The sequence below is a fragment of the Coenobita brevimanus genome, chromosome 71 (genome assembly GCF_032717465.1).
Source record: "Coenobita brevimanus isolate Jiangsu-jjx chromosome 71, ASM3271746v2, whole genome shotgun sequence".
NCBI lineage: Eukaryota > Metazoa > Arthropoda > Malacostraca > Decapoda > Coenobitidae > Coenobita > Coenobita brevimanus.
Window position 1 is genome coordinate 32,551,107 of NC_137024.1, and position 13,564 is coordinate 32,564,670.

General features: G+C 43.7%; 1 protein-coding gene across 3 annotated transcripts in view; it reads left to right on the forward strand.

Moving 5' to 3' along the window:
* LOC145406673 (uncharacterized) overlaps positions 1 to 13,564 on the forward strand; it is a 55,291-nt gene that overhangs the window by 6,627 nt on the left and 35,100 nt on the right. For all 3 annotated transcript variants that reach the window (XM_080277767.1, XM_080277766.1, XM_080277768.1), the window contains exons 2-3: positions 4,563 to 4,704; positions 5,350 to 5,548. In XM_080277767.1, coding sequence (XP_080133893.1) covers positions 4,586 to 4,704; positions 5,350 to 5,548 — 318 coding nt within the window. In that variant the 5' untranslated portion in view covers positions 4,563 to 4,585. The remainder of the gene's footprint in view (positions 1 to 4,562; positions 4,705 to 5,349; positions 5,549 to 13,564) is intronic.

A 13,564-nucleotide genomic window follows, 5' to 3' on the forward strand; every position in this document is an offset into this window, starting at 1 on the left:
TGTACCAGTATGTCTGTCTTCAGTCCACTGCAAGATGGCATAGCCAACATTTGTCTTCAGCACTGCTGGGGATTCTAAGCAAAAACTGTTTTTTAAATGGCCTTCAACTACTTACAAAAGGAAGTAAAAATTTAAAGACTTGTAACAGCACTCAGATAATATATATTCAGAGAATCATATGAAGGGCATTGGTTAAGAAAATACTAAAGAAAACTACAAAATAAAGTGGTCCCATGTCTCCAGGAAGATTACCAAATACAGCATTGTATTTTAATTCATGGATACATTAAAAAAAATAAATAAATAAATTCTATTCTATCTGATGATCTATAACCAGATGCCTCAATCCCGTAAGGGGTGGCCACAAACATATCACTACCATGTTGTTCTGTCCCCTGCCATTTCACTGCCTTGCCCCCAGCTCACACACCCCTCTCTCATATACCTCTCCACTCCATAATCTTCATCTCATCCTCAGTCTCCTCTCCCTCATCCTCCCTCCACCTCACCCACATACGCTCCTAGTTAGTCTCTCACTCTCCATCCTCTCCACATGACCAAACCACCTCAGCATATTTTTCTTAACCCCTAAAACGCGGATCATCGCATTTGCGACGGTCGGCCCAAAGGGCAGAACGGCGGATCGTCGCGTTTGCGATTTGAGTTAATTTTGAATAACCGCGGGCAAGCAGGCTCCAGCTGGTATTGTCTATCAGTCCCGCCACCCGTGAGCTACGTTTAGCACACTTGACCTTTGTACTACTGACCTCGGTTGTTGCCAAGTATCATTTTTTTTTACCCACCCACGCACCGATGCACGGCCCTCCCTCGTCGTGCGATATGGCAACGCGCGGATGGCTCATACGTGTCAATCTGCGCCGTCATCTCGCAAGCACTTTCTGCTACTGGGAAACGCTTGTTTCCCCAGTTGTCACACTGTGATTTTTTCACGCGGTTTGCCCCAGAATAGCGTCAGTCCACGCGAATCTTCCACGGTGACACCATGTCCAACTCGAGCTCTTCCGAGTCTGTGCCTTCTAGCCCTCCGAAAAAGGGTTTTGTTACCTCAACCCCCTTCAAAACCTTATCAGGAACTACTAAGGGCCTAAGTGACTCTGCAATAGCCAGTGAACTGTTGAAAGCCTCGATGGACTATGGCAGTGACGTCGGTGTGTGGTCCAGCCTGGCAGAGTCTGACACACAATCAAGTGCAGAGTCCGGGCCAGAAGTGATTGTTTTTGTGCCTGAAGAGAGTGTGTCAGTGCCTAGCACCTCAGCAGGGAAGGCTCCTGTGAGAAGGGGCCTTGAGTATGGGAAGGGGGCAAAAAGAAAAAGGAGTGGTGACCCCAGCTCACCGCCATTGTCCCCTACGCCACGTCACGCCACCGCCAGCCCGCCACGTACTCCCAGCCCCATTCTCTCGTCCTCCTCCTCTGCTGCCCTGTCTCCTGAGTCGTCTGAGTCGCCTTCACCACCTCGAAAGGGAAGTAGACGTGCTACTTTACGTTCTAGAGGTTTTCGTAGGCCAAGTGTTCGTGTTGGTAGAGCTAGAACTTTGTCCCCTAGTGTAAGGCTAGCTCGTAAGGAAACTCGCACTAGGCAACTCGGCAGTCACGCCACCGCGAGTGACCTTGAACCCAGTGATAATGTCCCCACCACCACCACCACCACAACACCAACACAACCTGGGATAGCCTCTGCCTCACGTACTGTCTCACCGCCTGCCTCACCCACTCCCACACGACCTGCCTCACCCCCCGCCGCCCCCAGCACCTCCCAGCCTAGGCAGGGAACGCTGGATGCCTTCGTTTGGTCAGAGGGATCAGATTTTGTGCCGGAGGATCTGCCCTTTGATGACAGTGGGTGTGGAGTTCAGGCTGACTTCCCTGTCGACGAGGATGGTGAATGCTTGGACTACCTGTTGGCCTTCCTTGACGACGAGGTTATGGAGCACATCTGTACCGAGACAAACAGGTACGAGGGGCAATGTGCTACAGTTCGCGAAGGAGAAGGTGAGGCGGCCACGCCATCCACGTCGTGGATGGCAGCATGGGTGCCTCTTACGATTAGGGAACTTTTTGTATTTATTGGACTGATGTTGCTAATGCCCCACAACTGGAAACACAAGCTAAAAGAATACTGGACTTCCGACGAGCTGTGCCCAACACCAATTTTCAATAAATACATGAGCCGCGATCGTTTTAGGCAGCTAATGACTTACCTTCACTTCGCGAACAATGATGAGCCTTCCCAAACTGACCCATTATGGAAAGTGAGGGGAATCCTGAACATGATCAAGGATAAGTTTACGAGGTTCCTGCGCCCTTTCAAGAAAGTGGTGATTGACGAGTCCTTGGTTTTGTTCAGGGGCCGTCTTTGGTTTGTGCAGTACATTCCAAGCAAACGGCATCGCTTTGGAATAAAGTTTTTCGTGCTGTGCGACTGCAAGACGGGGTTCATCCTAGACTTCGTCATTTACACCGCCAGCAATGTCGATTTGGATAAGACTGACCCCCTTGGATTCTCTGGTTCTGTGGTGAAAGTGCTTTTGGAAAAGTACTCTGGCGAGAATCATGTCCTGTATACGGACAATTACTATACCGCTCCTAAACTCGCCAAGTACCTTTCTGAACACGGCGTCGGCTCCTGTGGCACTGTCAGAAGCAAAAGGGCACATTACCCTGCCTTCCCCGAGGCTGAAAAGTCAAAGCGGGGAGACGTGCACCTGAAGAAATCTGACAAGATGCTTGCGATCAGGTGGCATGATAAGAGAGTCGTGAACATGCTCACCACAGTACACAAGGGGGAAATGCTGGCAACAGGGAAGGTCGACAGAAGGACTGGCGAGCCTGTGATGAAGCCTGATGCTGTCATTGACTACAACGTCAATATGCGGCTGGTGGACAAGTCTGATATGATGATTGGAGAGATTGACTGCCTGAGGAAAAATCGTCGTTGGTACAGGAAGGTGTTCTTGCACTTGACTGATATGTGCATGTTGAACGCCTTCATCCTGTATAAAATCAAGAACAGGAAGCCAGCCAACTACTCTCTCAGACGATTTTCCAAGACTTGTGTCTACCAGCTGCTTCAGCGTTACCGCCAGGTTCTTTCAACAGGTCCCAAACGCCACCCTCACACACCTCCAGACCGCCTACAGTGTATGGCCTACCTTCAGCGACACCGCCTGGAGCCACTGCCAGCCACTGCAAAGAGGGAGAAAGCACTGAGGAGGTGTCATGTGTGCAGCCACACTACCAGGCAGGACAGAACCTTTAGGTGCACCTGCTTGCGGTGCAAAGAGTGCAAAGTTCCCCTCTGTGCTTACCCGTGTTTCTTTGACTACCACAGCCTAAGTAGATTTTGAAAATAAGGGTAAGATTCTTTGAAATAATACTGAGAGTGACAGTGATAATAGTGTTTAGTTTTCTTTTATGTGCTGACAGTGACAGCCTGATGAGTGTAAATTAGTGTATGTACTTGTAAAAGCACTGACAGTGACAGTGTTTTTTGGTGTAAATAATTGTACATATTAATAATATAAGTACTGCGAGTGACAGTCACTCCAGTGTAAGAAGATGAAAGCATATGTTCCTATTCTATGTTCTGACAGTGACAATTTGTTGTGTAGAAAATATTATTTTTATAACACTGGACAGTGACACTGATGAATAAGGCAAAAAAAGGACAGCTACAGTGAAAGTGAGCGATAGAAATGAAGTGCGAGTGGCCGACAGGAGCGAGAATAAAGTGCCTGCCGTAAGGCTAAATAAACTCGCGCCGCGGTGGTCTTCCTCAGTCCCGATCCACAATACTGGCAGTGACAGTGATTTTTATGGCCGTAATAGTGACAAGCGAACGTTTGCGAAGTCCTATGATGGAAAATAATGTAGTATACGTGTTTTTTGCCGTGAAAAGGCAAATGTGACAATAGTGACGGGAAGATCGCCACCGCGCTGCATGTCGGCCGTGCGCTCCGTTCATTTTAGCCTTATTTTCAGTGCTTATTTACAAATACGGATTCCAAACAACCTGTACGTTGTTGTATAAAGTGTACTGTGACAGATTGAGGCTGTGGTAGAAAGAAAACCGGGTTTCTGGAGGTGTGAAAGTGAAGACTTTGTTACCCAACTTTGCAAGTCTTCACAAGTCCTTTGGTAGTCCACGAAGGCTCAACATGTGTCTCAGGAGAAAGCTGAATGTATGTACTATATGCCATAAAAATTTTAATGCTCTAGGGTTAATCTATGATTTTTGGCAAATATTTTCGCACAGGTACTCAGACCCCGCTACAACCCCGCCACAGCGGGGGGATCGGCCGTACAGAGCCGCGTTTTAGGGGTTAATGCTTTCTGTCACATCCACATTCGCACCACAATGCCCCTTCACTTCCTTCTTTTAAAAATTCATCTCAATAAATTCACAGAAAATGGCAAATCAGTTTTTCAGGTAGCAGTGGAGGTTTGATGGAAAATTTATATTAACTTACTGTAATCTTAACAGAAAAACATTTAAAATGCAGTCTGTCACAGAGACTTAAGAATATTTATTACTGATTCCAGGACGGCGGAGTGTGGTTGGAGCAATGAAGGCAATGAAGCTGCAGGAGGAGCAGGAGGTGGAGGGAATGACTGCTGATGAAATGGATGCCATCATTGACTCAGACATGACCACACTCAAGGATAATGTTGCGCAGCTGGACCAGTCAGTCAATTGCATTAATAATCAGTAGCAATATTATACAGTGTGCCTCTTTTCAAACTTCAGGAAACATATCTCATATTCGTGATATATTCTTCTGCTTAGAGATGAACCTTCATCTGCATTTTCAGGATGACAGAAATCTTATTTACTTCATTGTGGTTTAACCCTGACAATTTTTATGCAGCTTAGGAGTTGCCTCTTGTCTTCGTAAAGGTTACACAGTAATAATTTTATTCTGTACAGTAGTATCATCATAAATTATTAATTAACCCCATCAGGCATGTTAATACTTTATACATCATATCCTCATGTTGCATTATAGAAAAGATTCACAGTACATTAAAAACAAGATTCACAGTTCTTGTGGTCTTTTAACTGTGAACTTTGAGTTAAATGAAGTTTTGTATGTTGTGAAAATTCTGTATCAGCTCTCAGTGTGTAAAACCAGAATTGTGTCTTACATTTGTAGGCTTCTAATCCTTCAGTACTCTAATACAGTTAGGCATGGAATTTTTTTCCTTACGGAATACACCGGAAAAGCATGCCCGTGTGTGAAGGGGTCGGTATGTTTTGTAAAGATAAAATATAAAAAGAAACAATAACAACCAAAACTCTTATTAATTAATTGCTTTTGCAACTTTACAGTGATGCTGCATGGTACCAGAATAACATACGCTTCAAGACAGTGAAGCAGAAGTACTTCCGAGAGTACAGAGAGAAAGAGGAAAACTTACTGACGTGGGCAATGAAGGAGCAGCTGTGTTATCTCCACAGTACTGACCCTTATGCCTGGACCCCTGAAGTGCTGGCCAAAGCATTCCCCATATCTCCAGCAGGTGTCCCGGTCAGTCTGTCACTAGGAAAACACCAGAAGGAATCACTGAGGATGACTTAAATGGAAAATTATTTATGACACATCATATGATTCTTGCATGAATGTCAGGAATAATTTTTTTTTTTGTTATAAGGCACATTAAGTACAGCTATCTACTGTACAGAGTACAGTGATACTCAGTCAATTATCCTCCTTTTTACTCTGTTTCCCATAAAAAAATAATAGGTGGTAAAGACATGAATCTTGATATTTGTAGGTAGTGATGATTATATTAAGGGTATGTGTATTCCTAGTCCCTACTACCCCTTCCCTTTTAGTTACCTCCTTCATACCCCCACTCCCAGGGGTACCAGAGGAACAGAGGGCAGGTATCTGCATTATTAATCAGAGAACATGCTAGAGAGTTATTGTTCTGAGGGCGCACAATGTCATAAATGGGAGGCATGATCAATTTAAGTAGTAACACAAAATAATCATAATCAACTTAAAGTAAGATGGCACACAGCAACTTATAGGTTGTGGTACAGTGCATCCCCCTAGTATGCGATATCTTAGTACACAAAACCCCTAGTGTGCGAGGACCTGTATTTAATATTTTCCTAACCAGAGTACGCGAGTCACACCCACACGACGCGAGGCGGCAGGAAAAAAACTGCCCCAAACCGGTGTTTTCTGGTGTGAACCATGAGAGTGACACCTTTCCTTCCTCCCCCCTCCCCCCTCCCCTGTCAGGGTTGCCATTTGGTATTTTTCATTACCAAATGTGGGCCAATTTGGTAATGGAAAATTTGTTTGGTAATGAATCAGAATAATGCATTACCAAACAGATTTTTCACATGTATGAGGATACACAGGATGGAGATGGTGGATTGTTTGCTTTCTCTGATTAATCTGCTAGCCTACATAGCGTGAAAATAATCAACATGCCGTTAATTATAAGGAGAGTGATTACATGTATTTCCACTTGTATATATAATTAGTGTAGTGAAGAATAAATGCTAGCTTTATGAATTTGGTAATGAAAATTGAGGAGTTTGGTAATGTGGCCGCTGCGATCTGGCAACTCTGCTTCCCCATCACCGACAGTTACTGCCTAACTTCGATGGCGAGTAAATGCTTATCGCAGTGGATGCTATCTATCTATGTATCTACCTATAGCCCAACGCCCTAATCCCGCAAAGGGTGACTGCAGACAAAACGCCTCCAAGTTGCTCTGTCACCCACCATTTGACTATCCTCCCTCATATACCTCTCTACTCCATCCCTCCACCTCATCCTTGGTCTACTCCTCCCTCTCCCTCCCTCCACCTCTCCTACATACACCCTCTTAGTCAGTCTTTCATTCTCCATTCTCTTCACATGTCCAAACCACCTCAGTGTATTTCTCCTAATCTTCTCAACCACATCCACCCCACAACGTTCCTTCACTTCTTCATTCATCAACCTGTCCCTCCACGTCACTCCACATGCTCCTCTCAAGTAACTCATTTCCACTGCTCTCACTCTTGACTTGTTCCCCTCTTGCAAGGTCCACGCCTCGCTTCCATACGTCAGGGTAGGGATCACAAAACTATCATGCAGTGACTTCGTAACTTCCATACTCACCTCCCTATTTCTCATCACTGCTTTCAGTGTACCAACAACCTTCCTTCCCTCCTGTACCCTTTCATGCACTTCATCCCCCAAAGTTCCATCCTTGCTCATCACACTACCCAAGTACTTGAATGCACTCACCTTCTCCATATCCTCACCATCCAACCTCACTGCACACTCTGTGACTTCATTCCTCTCAAACACCATAACTTTACTTTTGTTTACATTAACTTTCAGATTTCTCCTCCTACACACTGTCCCAAATTCATTCACCAAACCTTGCAACTCCCATTCATCTTCATTCAGCAATACTGTATCATCAGCAAACAGCAACACTGGAATCTTCCAAATCTCACCCTCATTCATTAGAGCCACCCCCCACATTCACTGTCCTACCTTGCACCTCCTTTACAACCCCATCCATGTATATATTAAACAGCCATGGAGACATCACACAACCCTATTTCAGTCCCACAGTGAGATCAAAGAACTCACTCAGCTCACCATCCACTCGCACCGTAGCCCTAGCTCCTTCGTACATACTCTTCACAGCACTCAACAATTTCCCCTCCACTCCATATATTCGTAATACCTTCCACATACCTTGCCTATCTATTCTGTCATAAGCTTTCTCCAAGTCCATGAAGGCAGCATACACTTTCCTTCCCTTCTCTAGATACATCTTTACTAAACATCTTAGAACAAATATCAGAACAAATATCTGATCTACACACCCTTTTCCCTTCCTAAATCCTCCTTGTTCTTCTCCAACTAGCTCCTCTGTCATATGCCTAACCCTATCAATGAGTATTCTACCATATATTTTACCAGTCACACTAAGAAGGCAAATACCCCTATGGTTACCACATGTACTTCTCTCTCCCCTTTTCCTTTGTATAAAGGAACAATTATACCTGATTTCCAGTCCTCTGGAACCCTTCCCTCTTCCCAAGCCAATCTACACAACTTCCATATCCACTCCACAACAATCTCACCCCCATACCTAAGCATTTCACCACACACTCCATCAATTCCTGGGGCCTTTCCCAACTCAATCTTCTTCATCGCTTCCACTACTTCCGCCCTACTGATCTCTTCCTCCCTCCTCTCATCTCTTCTTCTCCCAGCCGTTCCCCAACCACTTATACTCGCACTGCTTTCACTCTCTGCATTCAGCAAATCCTCAAAGTGCTCCTTCCATCTCTTCAATTTTTCTCTCTTCTCCACAAACAATCTATTATTCCTATCTTTCACTCCCATACTATTTCCCCTTTCACACTGCCTTACTTTCTTTACCTCCTTTCAAAACAATTTCTTACTCTCACTCCATGTCACACTCAGATTCCTCCCAAACTCTTCATCCACTGCCACATGTGCTTATTTTTGAATAAACTGCAATACCTCACCACTAGACCACACGGGAATTTACAGTGTTGTGCAGTGTCAAGAAATTAGAATTTAGAGTTCAAAGGATTAACTGTGGAGTGCAAACTGGCAGTTGAAACTGGCATGGTGCAATTAATAGAATGTGCAGTGTTAAATAATTATAACTCACAGTGCAGAGAATTACTGTAAGTGCAGCATAACACTGGATTATTGTATGTGCTTCAAGAGCATTTTCACCACTGCCAAAGCCTTAGAGAAGGCGGCCAGAGACGTGCTGTAAGTACCCTGACTGAGGTATAGTCACTTCTAATTCCTCATTCTTTGGTTCCTTTTCATTTATTTCATGCTTTATGTCCATTATTGGTGTGAAGAGGGTCTTAAATAGGTTTAAATAGGTTCTATTCATGTCCGGTAGGGAGTTATTTAGGTGGCTTTCAAAGTTAGGCTGGGTTAAGGTCCATAAGTACAAGTCCAGGAGGCTGGGGCCCACTATCCGGATGGGACCACTTTCCGGACATGCCTTTGGCTCTATTATGTCAGATAGTAGAGGGATTACTGTATGTATTGTGGAAAAAAAGCATTTCAGCTTCAGGAACAACTACCTCTAACTAGCAGCATCTGAAGGTACGTCTGCTCAACTAATGGCGAAATATTTTTAAAGCAATTGACTGCTGGTCCTTCAGCTCAGGACTTTTATTTTTTTCACATGTGTATGTTATGGGATGGGTCAATAATATTAAAGTTCTTTTCCCAGATGCAGATTCTATCTATCTATTGCCAGACGCCTCAATCCCGTTTGGGGTGGCCACAAACAAATCGCCTCCAAGTCGCCCTGTCCCCCGCCATTTCACTGCCCTGCTCCCAACTCACACCCCCCTCTCTCATATACCTCTCCACCCCATCCCTCCATCTCATCCTCGGCCTCCCCCTCCCTCTTCCCCCCTCCACCTCACTCACATACACACTCTTCGTCAGTCTTTCACCCTCCATCCTCTCCACATGGCCAAACCACCTCAGTGTGTTCCTCATAACGCTTCCTATCACATCCACATCAACACCACAACGCTCCTTTATATCCGCATTCGTCAGCCTGTCTCTCCATGTGACTCCACAGGCTCCTCTTAAATAACTCATTTCCACTGCTCTCACTCTTGACTTGTGTCCTTCCAACAACGTCCAAGCTTCACTTCCGTACGTTAGAGTTGGTATCACAATACTGTCATGTAGTAACTTTTTCACTTCCATGCTCACTTCCCTGTTTCTTATCACTGCTTTCAAAGAACCAGCAGATTCAAATATACAATACAGTACCTACTTTCCTTAGTTTGGTGGTGTATATACTGATGTTCATGAAAGAGGGAGGGGGCATCTCGCAAAAATGGGGGAGCAAGTCTCTCGAGTCTCAACATAAGATTATGTAAAAGGTTGTGCATACCATTTTTAAGAGTAACTGATGAGAAAAGGGGGTGGGGGATGACAGGATCAACATGACATTGGCGTTCTTGTCCAGGGAAATTAGTGCCATCATAATGATGACATCTACAAATGTCACTAAAAAATTCCAGTAGACTCTCTGTGAATGTAGTTAAGTTTCTAAATTGAAAAACAAATAATAATAAATAGGGTCAGTAAAAATACGGAGATTTTCATTGTCTGACAGGAGACCGGAGACAATGCTGAATTAATTTCCGGAGACTGTTCTTTATATTAGCTTTTCTGTACTGGTTTTTCTGCTAGCTACACATTATAGGCAAATTTACATTGGTACAGTTCATAATTCATTTTATCCTTTGGGTTGCTTCTGCCTATGGGTGACTCTACACAGAGTGACAAGCCAAATGGTTTCCTGTACACCAGAAAACCATTTACTACATTGGGTGGTAACCATATAACCAAATTTTGGCGCCTGGTGGTTTAGTGGGTAATTACGGCACACTCCAGTTGGATTGAGCCAGTGAAAGTTTATATCCAAGGGTTGGTTGGGGTTTATTGCTCAAGTAACGCCACTCAGGGATGAGTGAGGCTGGTCACTTTCATCTTAAATGTTAGGACCAACTTACCTAGCCCCAGCTCCTATGCTTCTCATGGGGCAATGTAGGATTGGATGATGGATGGACGGATGGACGCTACATATAAAAAACATATACTGGAAGTAAACTTGCTGTCAGTGTTATTAGAGCCATGGTTTTTATTCTTTTTACCTTCAGTGTAATCATGCATTAGTGCTGCTGCAAAGGTCTGAGGCTGGTCCTTCTAAAACTACAAGTATGACCCAGTCTACAATACATACCATCCACCTTGAGGGAGACAACACTTCAAACACCCACACCCATGCTAGAAGCTATTACTGACAAAATTGTCACCTTTATTGCTGGAAGTCTGCAACCACTGTCACTTGTATAAGCAGGAAAATTTAAGGATTTAATAGGTACAATGGAGCCTCAATATGTTATCCCAAGTCATAGTGATTTGTCAACAACTTCACTTAAAGGGAAGTGTGAAGAGCTGCAACAAAGTGCTCTCTCTAATGAAACTTGTCTATCTGTCTATCTATTGCCAGATGCCACAATTCCATAAGGGGTGGCTGTTTGTCTTTGAGTTAGTGGTTTTATAAAGAGGGGCACTAACCCTCCGCCAACCCACTTAATGACACATAGGGAACACTTGTGGGTTGGTTATATGGTTACCACCCAGCATTGTAAATGGTTTCTGGCTTACAGGAAACCATTAGGCTTGTCACTCAGTGTGAAGCCACCTGAAAAGGAAAGAAGAGTAATACAAACTGACAAGAAAGATGGGAGAAATAGGAAGAGAGGAAAGCAGACACAGAAAAAGCATGACAAAGGTGAAGGAGGAAGTAGGCAGCACTACATCAAGTGAGTGGATGATGGTCGCCCAAACATTAATATTTTTGTAGATATTTGGAGTAATAGACAGATGCGTAGCTGTCTAGGAGTAACAGCCCACTTTATACTTGAGTGGAAGCTAAACTGAATAATGTTATCCTGTTGGGGATTTACGGGCCGTCACACTGCAGAGAATATCGTTGCTTACTTTGAGCATGTAGGTAATTTCTTTAAGATCACCAACAAAGTGTCTTATGTAATCACAGACAGTGCCTCAGAATCAGATAGGGAATCCGTTAAATGTACAAAACTCCTCAGATGATGTAATCAGTTTCCTTCATGAACATGACCCGTGTTTATCACACACTCTGCAGCTTGTTGTAAAGAATGGTATGAGGGAAGCTGGATCACTACATAACGCTGTATCAAAGGTGTCTGCTTTAGTAGTGAATGTCAGAAAATCATCTCATTCAGCAGATTTTCTGGAGGGAGAGGCCAGACTTCATACAGCAACACCAATACAATGGAATGCTGAAGTTAATATGATTAAATCCATACTAAAAGTTCCTGATGAGAAGTTGGATAGAGTAAAGGCTGCTGTATCTATGTCTGCTTTGGTCTGTGTTTACTGAATTGGCAACAGTCTTGGCATCTTTTGCTGAAGCAACAGATTTCACACAAGGTCAGAACATTGTCACATATGGTCATGTCATACTGTATGTCCTTGGTCTGAAATCGGAATTCAGTAACACACAGTCAAGGTATAACATTAATCTTATTATGACACTTAAACAGTCAATCCAAACGACTGACACCTTATGAACAGCATTCTGTCTTCTGTTTAGCTGCTGCCTAAGACTCCAGTGTCAAACTTAACTGATGCCTTAATAATCCAGGTACATAAGACTTTACGTGCAGGCTGTTAATGTAAGAACCTGAAGAACTGCTAAAAAGTACTACATATGACACAGTAAATTCACAAAAAGAAAAAGAGATTCACTCCTCCCCAGTCCCAGGTAAAAAAAGTTAACTAACAAGCTTTATGGCTACTGCTAGGTAATCAGTTCCATCCACTTCATCCTCTGCGTAAGCAGAACCAAAAAACTACTAAGAGAGTCCCTGAATTTCGAAAGGCAGCAGCAACCCACTGCAGTTCTGGAAAAAGTATGAGACATTACCCAACCTTATCAAGACTAATCAAGTGCTATCTAAGTGTTCCAGCCTCCTCTGCCTCAGTGGAGTGTATGTTTAGTATTGGAGGGAAGATATGTTGAAGTGAATGTTGTAGGATCAGTTATAAAAAAATTTGAGATGTTAATGTTCATTAAGAATAATAGACATATGTCAGGTGAGTAGTAGCATGATACTATTTGCACTCTGCTTTGTGGATGAAGAGCTAATTGCATTTGTGTATGCTACATACAAAAGTAATACTTTATTTTATCAAAATACCATTTTTCTGTTGTTTCATGCATTACATAAATTTGTAAAAAATCTCTTTTTCAGTTGTCTTTCCTTACAACTTCTTGGCCAGTTGGTCACATTACCAAGAAGCTTAAAATAGCTGCATATCACCATTTGCTTCACATAAAAGTGGCATTATTAAAAATATCTTTAAAACTCTGAAGAAGAAAAATGAGGCCTACAAGATGAGACTACTAGAAACTTGGCTTAATATGATATGTTGTGTTCCTAATGTAACTAGCCTGTTGGGAAATCTATCTATCTATCTATTGCCAGAGGCCTCAATCCCATTTGGGGTGGCTACAAACAAATCGCCTCCATGTCGTCCTGTCCCCCGCCAATTCATTGCCCTGCTCCCAACTCACACCCCCCTCTCTCATATACCTCTCCACCCCATCCCTCCATCTCATCCTCGGCCTCCCCCTCCACCTCACTCACATACACTCTCTTTGTCAGTCTTTCACCCTCCGTCCTCTCCACATGGCCAAATCACCTCAGTGTGTTCCTCATAACGCTTCCTATCACATCCACATCCACACCACAACGCTCCTTTATATCCTCATTCGTCAGCCTGTCTCTCCATGTGACTCCATAGGCTCCTCTTAAATAACTCATTTCCACTGCTCTCACTCTTGACTTGTGTTCTTCCAACAACGTCCAAGCTTCACTTCCGTATGTTAGAGTTGGTATCACAATACTGTCATGTAGTAACTTTTTCACTTCCATGCTCACTTCC